The sequence below is a fragment of the Acipenser ruthenus genome, chromosome 10 (assembly GCF_902713425.1).
Source record: "Acipenser ruthenus chromosome 10, fAciRut3.2 maternal haplotype, whole genome shotgun sequence".
In the NCBI taxonomy this organism is placed as follows: domain Eukaryota; kingdom Metazoa; phylum Chordata; class Actinopteri; order Acipenseriformes; family Acipenseridae; genus Acipenser; species Acipenser ruthenus.
In genome coordinates, this window is record NC_081198.1 from 49,836,502 (window position 1) to 49,850,162 (window position 13,661).

The 13,661-nt window shown below is 41.5% G+C and overlaps 1 protein-coding gene across 29 annotated transcripts in view; it reads right to left on the reverse strand.

The window, feature by feature from the left end:
• Positions 1-13,661, reverse strand: part of LOC117410431 (nucleoprotein TPR-like) — a 55,747-nt gene that overhangs the window by 20,607 nt on the left and 21,479 nt on the right. For 5 of the 29 annotated variants that reach the window (XM_059032504.1, XM_034017095.3, XM_059032505.1 and 2 more), the window contains exon 2: positions 12,849-12,935. In XM_059032504.1, the coding sequence (XP_058888487.1) occupies positions 12,849-12,935 (87 nt within the window). Of the gene's footprint in view, positions 1-2,412; positions 2,458-4,146; positions 4,234-5,499; positions 6,089-6,127; positions 6,188-6,638; positions 6,696-7,246; positions 7,292-8,607; positions 8,641-9,954; positions 10,006-10,561; positions 10,607-11,082; positions 11,131-11,711; positions 11,730-12,848; positions 12,936-13,661 lie in introns of those variants that run through there. The other 24 variants (XM_059032500.1, XM_034017055.3, XM_034017046.3 and 21 more) reach the window with 14 other exon arrangements.

Below are 13,661 nucleotides of genomic sequence, written 5' to 3' on the forward strand. Positions count from 1 at the left end.
TCACTATCGTGAAGGGTTACTGTTCCAGCAGGAGGCATTAGTGTATTTACCTACTGTTAGTTCTGGGTGGAACTAGGAAGGTGGATTTCTAACAGGTTGGAGTTAAGATTAAAAAATAAAATAAAAATCCAGATTTGAATCCAAGGACAATCAATACTTTTAAAATCACCCAACAACAAGACCCTAAGCATAACGTCCTACAAAGTAACTCAAGTCTTGAATAGGTTGCCTGAAAGTGTTAAACTGAGTCTTCAAGACCCTTTACCTTCAATGGGCATCCATCAAAGCAAATGGAGTGCTCAGAACATGACTGGCCGAGACGGTTCATGAGGTTTGCAAAAAGGTATATACAGTCGACTCCTCTTATTTGCATACTGGATAATTGCATGCATCGTTTCATGGCATAGAATGCAACTGGTCCTGTTTTTTAATGCAGATGAAATGGGTTGTACTGGAGAGGCATACCAGGCGGGACACTGTCAGTTAAGGGGTCGGATGTGTCAGGAGCAAAAATAGCAAAAGACCGCGTCACTCTACTGTTTGCCTGTAACATGGACGGCAGCGAAAAATTACAGCTCTTGGTTATCGGTAAGAGCAAGAATCCACACTCCTTTGAGAAAGTAAAGAGACTGCCAGTTGCCTATGAGGCCAATAAGAATGCACGGATGACAGGAGAAATTTGGGAAGCATGGCTGAAAAAAACAGACAATATCATGAGAGCCAAAAATGAAAGATCCTGATGCTATGTGACAATTGTGCGGGCACACGTGAATGACGTTACATTAACAAACGTCAAACTAATTTTCCTACCTCCAAACAGTATGTCTCTAATCCAACCAATGGATCAAGGAATCATTGCCAAATTCAAGAAGCACTACAGATCACATTTCCTTCGCCAGCTTGTAAACACTATAGATAGCACAGAAACCAAAGCTACAGCACCACAACTAGCCAGAAAACTGACACTCTTGGACTCGTTGCATTTGCAGAGAGAAGCCTGGAACAAAATCACTGACTCAACCATTGCCAACTGCTACAGACGAGCGAGTTTTGTTAAACAGTCAAACAAAGCAGAAGAACAACCAGGGATCAACGATGAGGCCAATTCAGATGTCTCTGTGCCAGAAGGAATGGAGTTAGAAGACTTCAGTCGCTACATCGCTACAGACAGTGACCAACCTACTGATGAAGAAAAATCTGACACTGACATTATTGCTAATGTCCAGCAATTGCCAGAGATGGCAGACTTGGAGCCTGATGATAGTGAGGAAGCAACAGAAGAAACAACTCACCCAGCTTCTCAGCTTCTCAGTTTCTCAGCAGCCTCTGCACACTACGAGCCTTCATGAAGTCAAATAGTTGCGAGACTTACAACAGTTTTTATAGTTTGAAATCACTTGTTTATAAGCTCAGGCCAGATACTGTGCAGACTTCTATCAAAGACTTTGTTCCTACGTCGTAGTCACAATACATACAGTAAGGTAGTGCATACATCTTTTTTTTTCCTGCGTTGGCAGGGAATACAGTAGTGTGTGCACCGAGCGCAGAGTAGCACTGTATAGCATAGGCCTACCGGTATTTCGTTGGTTTCTTTTTCTTTTTTCTGAAGGTGTACAGTAGGCTACTTTACTTTAAATAAAATACATTGCACTGTATACAAGCCTTCATGCCCGCTATATTGTACTTTTAATGTGTTGCTGTGGAGAAGTGATGTTTTAATGTTTTACAGGTGTACGAGTCATATATACATGTACACCTACGTATAGACCTATTGTCATTGTATCCCATTGCATTCCCTTACTCCTGTTATCTGCATACTCCGGTTATGTGCATAGCATCACACCGGTCCCGAGCCTATGCAATTATGCGGAGTCGACTGTATCATCTCTCCCTGCTGGCCATTGATTGTATTACAGCTCATGCTGTGTAATGAATCCCAGGATCTGATCAAATCTCTCTGGAGTAGAGTGGTGGCCAGGGAGAACCATGGATAGCCAGTGTTCTGAACTACCCATTCACTGGTGGACAGGGAGTGAGTTCAGCATGTCTGTAGTGTTCTGTGTACACTTTGGGTATATTTCAATGATCTTAATATTGGCTGATCTAAAAAATGCCAACACAAAACTAAAAAAAACTGCTCCATCACTTTTTACCACATAGGATTGTATTTAGTGATGTTAATAAGGCAGTCCATAAATCCCCATTGGATTGAAAACAGTAGGAAAAAGTGGGTTAAAGAGAGGCAGTATTTAGACCCTCTGCTGTTTATTAAAATAGACTCCATCGAGTGAAACCTATAAATATAAAGGGCCAAAGCAAACAAAGGAATCCAGAGAAGGAACAGTGATGTTGACATTCAGTGTGCTCATGTGAGGTGCTTGTTTGTAACGGCTGTTAATCTGAAACACAAACCCTGAGGCTCCGAGGTGGATGGGCATCGCTACAAAGAATGGAAGGCTATGGAAAAACAAAAACAAAACACACAAAAAAACAGGAATAAATTAGCCATCTGCAGCTGTAGAACAATATACCTCGGGCTGACCTGACCTGCCCTCATCTGCAGCTGTACAACAATATACCTCGGGCGGACCTGACCTGCCCTCATCTGCAGCTGTACAACAATATACCTCGGGCGGACCTGACCTGCCCTCATCTGCAGCTGTACAACAATATACCTCGGGCGGACCTGACCTGCCCTCATCTGCAGCTGTACAACAATATACCTCGGGCGGACCTGACCTGCCCTCATCTGCAGCTGTACAACAATATACCTCGGGCTGACCTGACCTGCCCTCATCTGCAGCTGTACAACAATATACCTCGGGCTGACCTGACCTGCCCTCATCTGCAGCTGTACAACAATATACCTCGGGCTGACTGACCTGCTCTACGCATGCATTGTTGATTTTACTCAGGTGAGCTGTACATAGGGGTCTACGTAAATCGCGATTTCGCAGAAATCGTGAAATTGAGGGGTCCGCGAAATTCACCTCATTTAGGGGCCAATGCACACAGGACAAGTACAGAGAGAGAGAAAAAAAAAAGAAACCTTGTTTAAATAACTACTGCACAACGCAAACTATGTATCTTCCTTCTGTAGATAGGATTTTTTTAATTCCTTCGCCATCCTGTGTGCACTGCACTTATGCCCCCAAAAAAATAAAAACACATCCTAAGCAAATAACATTTACAAAAAAATACCCCAAAGTGGTTAACATTCTTGTTTACTGTTCAAATGACAACAAAGATTTAATCAGCCTATCAGTGCGTCTGTACTGTACAGTAGGGGTGTGGGACAAAGTCAGTGCTGCATTGTTTTGATTTAGGTTGCTAAAATCTAATTTTCAGCATTGGAGGTAAAATTCCAGAAATGGACGACAAAGCAAAAAAAGCAAAGTACATTTCGGTGATTGATCGTGTCAAGATATTTCCCAAAAGAAACTGTGCATGCAGATGGAGGTAATTGTTTTGCACATCTTGTAATGTGTCTTTGGAGAAAATACGATCGATATGTACATTTACCATGATTTAGGTAGACCACTAACTATACATATACAGTTAACTCAAAGACCATACATGGTGTGTGTCCCCAACTCTAAAAGTGGATGTAGCAAAAATGGGTATTGGTTACAAACCATCTTATAAAACGGGCAACACAAAATATATTAGCCCAAGTACAGTACACAGCATGCATCCACACACACATATATATTGTATAAAAAGACAGTTTACTGATTTAGGATTTTGCAGCTCAAATAAATCATTCCTAAGGAGGCCTTTAAGCAATACATTTTTTTTTTTTCATCTTTGCAGTTTTGTTTTTGGTGAATACTGTATTTCTAAGATTCAGTCTGGCAACAATAGGCAGGGCAGATTCTGAATTAGTGTGCTCCACATAGTCCGAGCATCCTGAAAAAAATCTCAGGTAATTCAGAGTCTGCCCTGGCTATTGCTACATAGTCGTAAGATATGATATCCACAAAAACGCATTTCAGAAAGATTAAAAAAATAGGACACACACAAAAAAGGTAAGTTATAAGTATATTACCAAAACAAAAAAAACACAACCATGAGAGAGAGAGAGAGAGAGACAGAGAGAGAGAGACAGACTGAGTATTAGTGAGCGAGCGAAAGAGATAGACAGACCCGCGTTCCATTTTGAGCTGAAGACTGGGGCCTGGAGGAGGAGGAGAGGCCGCTGTTACTGTACCGGTCCGAGGAGTAGTGATTCCCCTGCGGAGGTGAGGAAGAGTCAGAAAGAGGTGAGACAGGGGAGCTGCACCGCTAAGCACCCAGTTCAATAGCACTAGAACACATTCAGGGAAATTAAAAGCATATATACTAACCTGGGTTTATTTATTCATCAAACCAATGACCCTACACAGTGTCCTAACACTGCCAGAGCCCTGATTACCCTACACAGTGTCCTAACACTGCCACAGCCCACTGATTACCCTACACAGTGTCCTAACACTGTCAGAGTTCACAGGCGTTTCTGTAAGACTCAGAAGAAACCAAAGGCAAAGTTGTTTATAGAAAATGTCTTTTGAAGTTTACAAAGCATCCAGATGCCTGCGTCAGTTTTCTTTTTTTGTCATTTCCCAACCTTCACATAAAAGATTGTCTTCAGAACCATAATTATAACCATATGCAAGGGACAGGAAATAGGCTCCCTGTGCCTGTGAGTTATAAATAGCCGACTCTCCCGTAATGTGCTGCTGAAACACAATACACAGAGCGGGGTCTTCATTACCAGAGGCTTCAGTCCAAGACAAGTTCCTGCAGAAACAAAGCAGCTATTCCCTTTGAATAAAGGAACCTCATTTCTCATTGTAAACTAGAAATGCATGCACTTGGGACTGATAGGGATGCAAGATTCAGGCATCAATTTGATATCTTCAATCCCTTAACCTACTGCTAATTTTTCTTACATACTGTAATCAGAACCAATTCATTTAGTTGCCATCAATCTGCAGTCTTCTATATCTATCTTCAAGTCTAGTACAGGTTAAGGAAGGTCTGCCTTGGTTAATAGTTGTTTAAAAGATCTGCATAGCACCAGAAGCACTTGGTACAGCATGTGATGCAGGAACACACACTGGGGCATCATAAATCAATGAAACAGGCACCTTGTTTTCACAACACACTTTGTGAAGTCACCTCCAACAAACCCACATGCAGAACGCTGTGCACGGTAGTAGAGTGTTAGTACAGATTTGTTTTTTACAACTTCCTCTGCACAACAGAAGAACCGCTTTACCAGATTTGTCCACCAGATGGCTCCAAAAACAAATTACAAACTTTACTTTATTGTTTGATGTCATTATTTACAGATACCAATAACTGCTACCTTACTAAAACAGTTATGATACAGAAACAATTCTAACGCATCTTGGGAAACTGTCAATGAAAAAGATACCCTTTGAAATGCTATTACAAAAAGCCCCTAGACCCTCCACTTACCACGTAGCTTCCTGCGCACGGAGTAAAATAACCTACCGTGAAGACAATGCTGTTGGATCTGTTGTAACAGCTTGTAGGAGTAAATGCAAAAAACAGCATGCAGACTATATGCAAGCAAACCCCACTTCCATTCCACTCTCCCTCACAATCCTCACTCCCTGGCTTGAAAGAACAGCATTATGTGACAGCAGCAGTGACAAACAATACGTTTGGCAGGGAGCACTTGTCAGGAAGGATACTTTCACTCGACAGCACGGCTCCCACGTTCAGGAACGTCTGTAAATGCACTATGTATACAAACTGTGTCTCTCTGTACCATGGAACAAGTCTATAAAACACAATTTAATCTCTTTCCAACATCAAACTGCGGCTGCCTACCACCAGTTCTAGTTATAGTCTTCAATCCAATCTGCATCCGGATGTTACACAGATTGATTATATTTATAAATGAGTTTCCTGACTTGAATATTTCCCCGACAGCAAAATCAATTCACCAAGTTTAGTTTAGTGAATGTCTAAATGTTTAGTACAAGTAAAACGACACTGAAGTGTCTGCTGTATACGTTTTAAACATGGCAGCCCTACCTCTGAATGAAAAGAGTTAGTTGAGTTTAGATGCCAAAGCCACACCCGCAGCTCTGTGAGAAAACAAGAATAAACAAACCAGTAGCTGCTCCTGTCTGGATGACTGTGATCTCCTACTCTCATCGCTGTGCCTTGAGCTCTACATATGAAATAAAACAACATATTTAAATGAAGAGAGATCCCAAGTTCACCATCGCTCTTTATCAAAAGACAGGCTGAGAAGTGCTTTAAGTGCAAAGTGCACGTCCAGTGTAGGAGCAGAGTGTCTGACAGTTTGCTGCAAAGGTGTTTTTGTACTACTGGTGGAAGTGCAAAACACTGTTTTGAGAAAGGGACTGATGAGCTTGGTACTAACCCTACTAGACTTTCTACTGATGAGGGACTGATGATCTTGGTACTAACCCTACTAGACTTTCTACCCATGAGGGACTGATGAGCTTGGTACTAACCCTACTAGACTTTCTACCCATGAGGGACTGATGATCTTGGTACTAACCCTACTAGACCTTCTACCCATGAGGGACTGATGGACTTGGTACTAACCCTACTAGACTTTCTACTGATGAGGGACTGGTGAGCTTGGTACTAACCCTACTAGACTTTCTACTCGGAGTAGATCCGTGGTACCCTTCAACAAAACCATTGGTCTGTCAGGAAAGAAAATAAACAGCAGCAAATAAGGCATCAATCAAAAACAGATCTGAAGAGCCATGCCAAACCTTTGCATGCTTCTGATACTCAAATACTAATAATGGTGATGATGAGAAGTTTATGTTCAAGGTGCTTTAACCCAAGTTCAGAAACTGCCCTTCGGTTCTGGATTGCAGCCACAGACGTATGTATCAGAGGCTAGATCAGCTTTATGTTAGTAAGCAGTACTGCCATCTAGTGGACACCTCCTTTGAACCAGGTTTCCATTTGTATAGTTGCAACACACAGTGGGTGTTCTGTAGATGGTGCTGGCGCTTACTAAACAAAGATATTTTGACTGATCTAGCTTATGCTACTTATGTGTATAGCTGGCAACTGGTAAAACTGTAACACATCATATGGAGCAGTTGGTCCAAAGCTGGACCAAAGAGATCCATTTGTACAACAAACACTGATCACAGTATTTTTTTCTACACAGGAATAAATACTTCATATCCTAGCCCACATTTGAAAATGAAGACCCAGTCAATACTGAGCCACTACATACGGCTTTAGAACTCTTCTTCTTGGGCCTGTCCTTGGGTGAACCAGCCTGTGGTGGAATGAGCAAGAGGGGCATGAGGTGGGGAACCATGGCAACAACAGCAGCATGCAGAATGGAAGAACACAAGAGGCATGCAGACAGGGTCGGACAATTCAATTATACAGGAATCCTTTTAGGATTTGTACAACTGATAATAAAGTAGCATTGATGATATGCAATTCACATTTTATTTTTGCTCAATTTCTATAGTTTGGTACACTTTTAGGTTGGTAAAAGCAAGGTCCTTCTTTGAAGTGCAAAGGCAAGTTTTCTTTGAGGAATACAATCATTTCAATGATATAAGCTTGGGAGGAACTATTTGGAACAGTAATTTAACTGATTTTTTTATTTTACTATTCAATTGTTTTATTCCTTTGCCCTTACTGTTTCAAAATACGTCTCAATGTATAACTTAATTTTAATTAATTTCCAGATTAACACTTCTGTTCCTAAAGAGAATGGACAGGGATAGTCATAAACGTAATATAGATTCACAGTATGTATATAGCCTTTTTTTCAAAGGTATAATGGCCGAGTTACTAGATTTGTATCAGGAGCATATTGTGTTTGCTGAACTGCAGAATCACAGATTGCCGAGTCTACACTACGCACACAAACATGCAAAGAGTAAAGAGATACGCTGGAGTAGAACAGGCAGGTACAAGAATGATGCAGCTATCACTCCAGGTTCACAGTGGACTTGAGAGACAGCTGGAGCAGGCACTATGTCTACTTTGTTCTGTGCTTTCTTGATTCCTTATAAAAACGTAAAGAATGCCTGTTACTCTCTATTAAAGAAAAAAAAAGTATTAACCTTATTGGAAGTTTTACCTACACTCTGTGTAAACTCAGTCACAGATCTTACTGCACCTACACTCTGTGTAAACTCAGTCACAGACCTTACTGCACCTACACTCTGTGTAAACTCGGTCACAGACCTTACTACAACAGGTATATTTTTTAACTCCTTAAATCAACAAACATACCTTATATATTTGTTAAAGAAACTGTTTGAGCTACAGGGCTTTTTTCATGCATTCAACAATATATTAATAAGTGTCATAATGTACATTCAAGTACCTGTATTCATTTGTCTCGCTTAAAACAAAGCATCCAATTCCCAACACAAAACACCCACATGTGCACACCCGACACTGTTAGTAAGAGCACCTCCCACCACACACTGTGAAACACACCACCGTGATCCAACAGCCTCAATAAGACCTCATTACCACACAAAGGCTTGGCTGTGACTACTTGGGGTTGTGTGCAACACTTCAACATTAAAAACAGCACACAGTGCAAGCTACCGGGCTCAGCCTCACCCCTCCATAGGCAGCAGCGCTGTCGAAGTCTGACTGTTCAGGGAGCAAACACACAAGAGCAATGTTAAGCAACCTCTCCAGATCAGAGGGGTCACAGTAGCACTGAAACAAGTGACTGGCAGCATTCCATTGTGTTTGCACTGCAGGGGAAGATCATTTAGCACTGAAGAGAGTCCATTAACTAATATGAAGATTGGATAGAATTGTGTAGATCAAAAGCTACAAGCAGCAAACATTTGACGAGACAAATTACTGCTTAGCTGGATCATTTTCATTTAACGGTAAACTGGGATCACAATGGAAATTTGTGTCTACATAAAAATCGCAAAAACTGTCCACTAAGAAATCAACATTCAACACACAGTGTCACTGCAAGCCAAATTTATGCTTCACAGCTAAGCTTTTCTATGTCAACACAAGAAACAGTGTTCTGTATTGGAGCGGGGCCTTGTCTACTCCTAGAACATAAGAACATAAGAAAGTTTACAAACGAGAGGAGGCCATTCAGCCCATCTTGCTCGTTTGGTTGTTAGTAGCTTATTGATTCCAGAATCTCATCAAGCAGCTTCTTGAAGGATCCCAGGGTTTCAGCTTCAACAACATTACTGGGGAGTTGGTTCCAGACCCTCACAATTCGCTGTGTAAAAAAGTGCCTCCTATTTTCTGTTCTGAATGCCCCTTTATCTAATCTCCATTTGTGACCCCTGGTCCTTGTTTCTTTTTTCAAGTCAAAGAAGTCCCCTGCAGGCAGGAGAGTGCAAATGTGGACGGCTCCTTTATCCTTCCTGCAACATACTGTACAGTATTACCGCTGTCAGCAGCCACATATATAAACAACATGTCCCCGAACTGCCTCAGGATGTGCCATCATGTTTGACCACAGCATAGCAACAGTCACTAAGGAAGCCCCTTGCAAAAGACTGGGCTGGATGTGTGTCACAGGATAGGGAGTTCCAGTTAACGGTTTTCATTTTGATTACTTATTGCACTGGTTAGTGCCCATGTTGCTTTAAGCTCCCTTCATTTGACGTCAGTGTTGAGAAGACTGTTAAAGGCTTTTTTCTTGCATTTTTAGGGTTCAATTAATACTGTTTATCATGAAATACCTTGAGACATTGCACTGAAATCTAAATGTATTATTAGTTAAAGCCTGGCATTATAGACCGTAAGAAAACTTTTGAGAGCCATAAGGTGAGTGTTTTCTGCTTGTCTTGATAACAGGAGCCAGGTACTATCTTTGCAAACTGTGTGTGTGTGTGTGTGTGTGTGTGTGTGAAAATATCCCCAGCCCACAGTACGGTAACTATAGCAGGACCCCTGACCCCATTCACAAACAGAGCTACTGACCCTCAGGCTGCCACGGCTGCCCACGGACATTCGCTCATCGTCATCGGACATCTAGGAGGAGAGGAGAGGGGATGCATGAGAGAGAGAGAGAGAGAGAGAGTGAATGACGACGTAGGAAATACAAGACATTAAACCTTAATCAACAAATAGCCCTTTAACTTCCGCATTCCCATGACTGTTTAATAGAGACAGCTTAGCCTAGCGCTTAAGGAGCAGGAGCTTGGAGATTCCAGTCCTAGCTCAAGCACTGCATAACTGTGTTACTTGACCAGCTGTGCCAGACAAGGTAGAAAGCTGCTGGTGGTTTCTGGGTGAAGAGGCCAGTGTTCAAGATCAGATAACTCACTAAATAACTTGATCCTCAGCTTAAGATGCATGGATTGGAAGATGACCCATGGCTCTCTACAGATTTCTACTCCAAGAGAAAATCTTCTCAAGCACTGAAGGGTTGCAGGCCCCCCTTAGCTTTATCAATAGAGCTTAGCTTTCTATATCCATACCATGCTAAAATAGTACAGGAACAGCATGCAAAATGTGCATGCATTGTAAATGCAAACAGTCACAAAAGAAACAGAAAGAAAGAAAGAAAGAAAGAAAAAATACAAACCGAGGTGTTTCTCCGTGCTCGACGGGAGTACCTCTCACTGTCTTCCTGGAGAATCACAGAGAGAGAGAGAGGGAAGGAGTGCAGGACAGATCAGGGAGAAAAATATAGTTGAGAGACACTGCTGATTCTAGCATTGTCCACAACAGGCAGTACTTTAAATCCAGCTAAATAAGTGGTAACCTAGTTATACTACAGTAAATGCAGTAGTAAATGCAACAGTGAAAAGTAATGAAAGAACAGTAAAGCAAACCTCGTAAAAACACTCAGAAACTGTGCAGTAAACTAAAATACTGCCCACAAACAACGTATTGGAAGCACTGTATATACATATCATTTGAGGTATAAAAAAAAAATAATAACTCCACTGCAGTTTGCTCCAGAACATTTGATGGCTTTACTACCATCCAAAAAAATCCTATTGGCTTCACCACTCCTCCAGAGAGTTGCACAATGCTTGTGTGCTCCTGCCCATCACACACACACACACACACACACACAGCACACCACCACTGAACTCCTACCATCCACTGCTCGATATCGCCCCATTTGTTGTCCAGACCGTAATATTTCTGAGGACACAAAGCAATAGAAAGGAAAGAAAGAGAGAGAATAGGAATAGGAAGAGCAGCAAGTCAGAAAAGCAATATTATTCAGTCATATACCTTCCATGCCTAAGTTAGGAGATCTGCTGAATCTGCTAAAAGCAGCAGGTCTTCTATGCATAATAAATAGGGAAAACAAAAAAAGAGTATAGCAAAAGCTTAGTAAATCAGACCCTTTTTTTATCCCATTTATTAAAATACAGCTGGAGATCCCACGAAGAAATGCACAAAGCAATCAAATATATGATGCTCCTTTAGCTCACCTTAGCGTCCCAGCTCTGTAGATTTCTTATATTCTTTGTCACCATGGAGATGTGGTTTTCTATCACAGCAACTATGTGATGTTGGTACTAATGGATCTAATGCTAAGACTTCAGCCAAGCTGGCCCTATTACAGCACCCTATCACAGGCTAAACAAGTTCTAAAGTATTGGACTGGGCAGATTGCTTTCCAGAAGGTATTTTGAGAGTGTGAATACTACATTGTAAAGAAGATATTGTGGAGCATAGAACAAAAAACAAAAGAAAGAGGACATGACAGAACCTACCTTCTGAACCTGATAGATCTACAGAGGAGCAGTGGGGAAGAGGAGAGAAAGAAAGAAAGAAAGAAAGAAAGAAAGAAAGAAGAGAGAGAGGAGAAATGTTGATTAGAGCAGCTGCAAAGAGAACAACCATTTAAGAAAGACACTGAAATAGATGGCAGAAAAAGTGATTTTCTAGTGAACTCCTTTTGAAATGTAGATGAAGCATGCATTCATTCCTGACATATTGTCCTCTTAGTCATATCAATCCTTTACACCAACATGAATCATTTTATTAAATATGAAACGCTTCTTCCTAGATTTTGTGAGTGCGTGAGTGTGATTCTTTCCAAGCCCACAGCAGTCACTAGTTTGAACAGTTAGCACAACCTCTTTGGTCAGGTTTAGGAAGGACCTTTTCCCTCTGTCTCTATTCTGTACCAAGCCTACAGTAAATGTCCAATGAAATTCAGACTCCAGCGTGCATCTGTCTGCCCAGGCTGATGTCCAGGACTGATGTTTCTGTGATGTCTCAAATCAAGTTCCCTGTGAACACGAACACACACACACACACACACACACACACACACACACTCACTCCCATCCTCTTTGCATAGAATAAAAAGGACACGATCCCTGTATGGAAAGGGGTAATTCTCATTAAGCAGTATCTCATTGGAATTCATTATGAATTGGTTTATACTTCCTCAAAAGAATCAAAACACACACACACACACACACACTACATGGGGTGAGGGGGCTACACTACACATTTCAGGTAGAATTATATTTTATTTAATTCAGTATGTCTTTGTAAATATTCCTTACAAAATAAGCTGCAGAGTCAAATATTACATGTTTTCCATGTCTTGTTGCAGGATTAAAGACCTTCCCCTATGCCAGTGTTCAGGAAGATACCAAGTCTACAAATCATGGCAAAGAGGTTGACTAAATTAAGTTAAAAGGTTCCATCACCTTTAGGGAGCAGTATTCCCAATGCATTGCCATGCCAGGAAGTGCACAGTATACCTTACGAGCATGCTAATGCTTTAGGAGCAAAGGCTTTTTTTCCCTGCCTTTGAAACGGCCCCTTACTGAACCTCTACTGTAAAAGCCTCACATAGGCGGCAAGGGAGCGTCAATAAAAAGAGTACCCCTTACCTCTTTCTGCTGTCTCTCCAGCTCCTTCATTCTGATCTCCCGTGCCTCCGCCCGTGCAGCTCGCTTCGCAGCCAACCGGGATTCCGCCTGGAACAGAGAGAATCATCGTTAACAAGCATGCAATCACATAGGTCAGGTTACGACTTTGTTGAGTTCTAAATATATATAAAAAAAAAAAAATTTTAAAAAAAGAAAGATTCTGTCCTGTCCCCTGTTGGTGAGATGAGATGAGGTTAAAAAGCTCTAAAACCACAAATACTGATGAGCCCAGCTCTTTTGTACTGGGGTTAAGACGCTTGCTTGTGGTGCGATGGGGCCTCCACCCTGTTACATATACAGTACAGTAGTTTGATTCTGTCAATTCAATTTTACTTTATTATATTTTTTGTACAGTAATTAAAGCGCCATGGGTCTTAACGCTGCTTTTCTGAACACTTTCCATTTGGTTTATAACAACTAAACATCAGGGCATCTAAGCATAAAATTACGGATGTAAAATCGGGAACTGCAGCAAAAGGCAAATGGCATGTACAGTGCAGCACAGTAGAGTAGAGTAAGCCCAGGACATTGGCAGGTGTCCAGGATGAGATTAGGGCACCAGTGAATAGAGGTCATGTTTGACACCCAGAGGTTTGTGGAATCAAGCACAATAATGGCAAGTGAAAAATGGGACTAAACTACACTGCGGTTCATATTGTTCTGGCAAGTGTAAAAAACTGCAAGTTCTGTAATGCTACTGAAGAAAGAGAGCTCCCAGTGAGTAAACACAGGGACTAGGGCACGCTTTAAAATGAGTACAAGTACCTTTCCTGG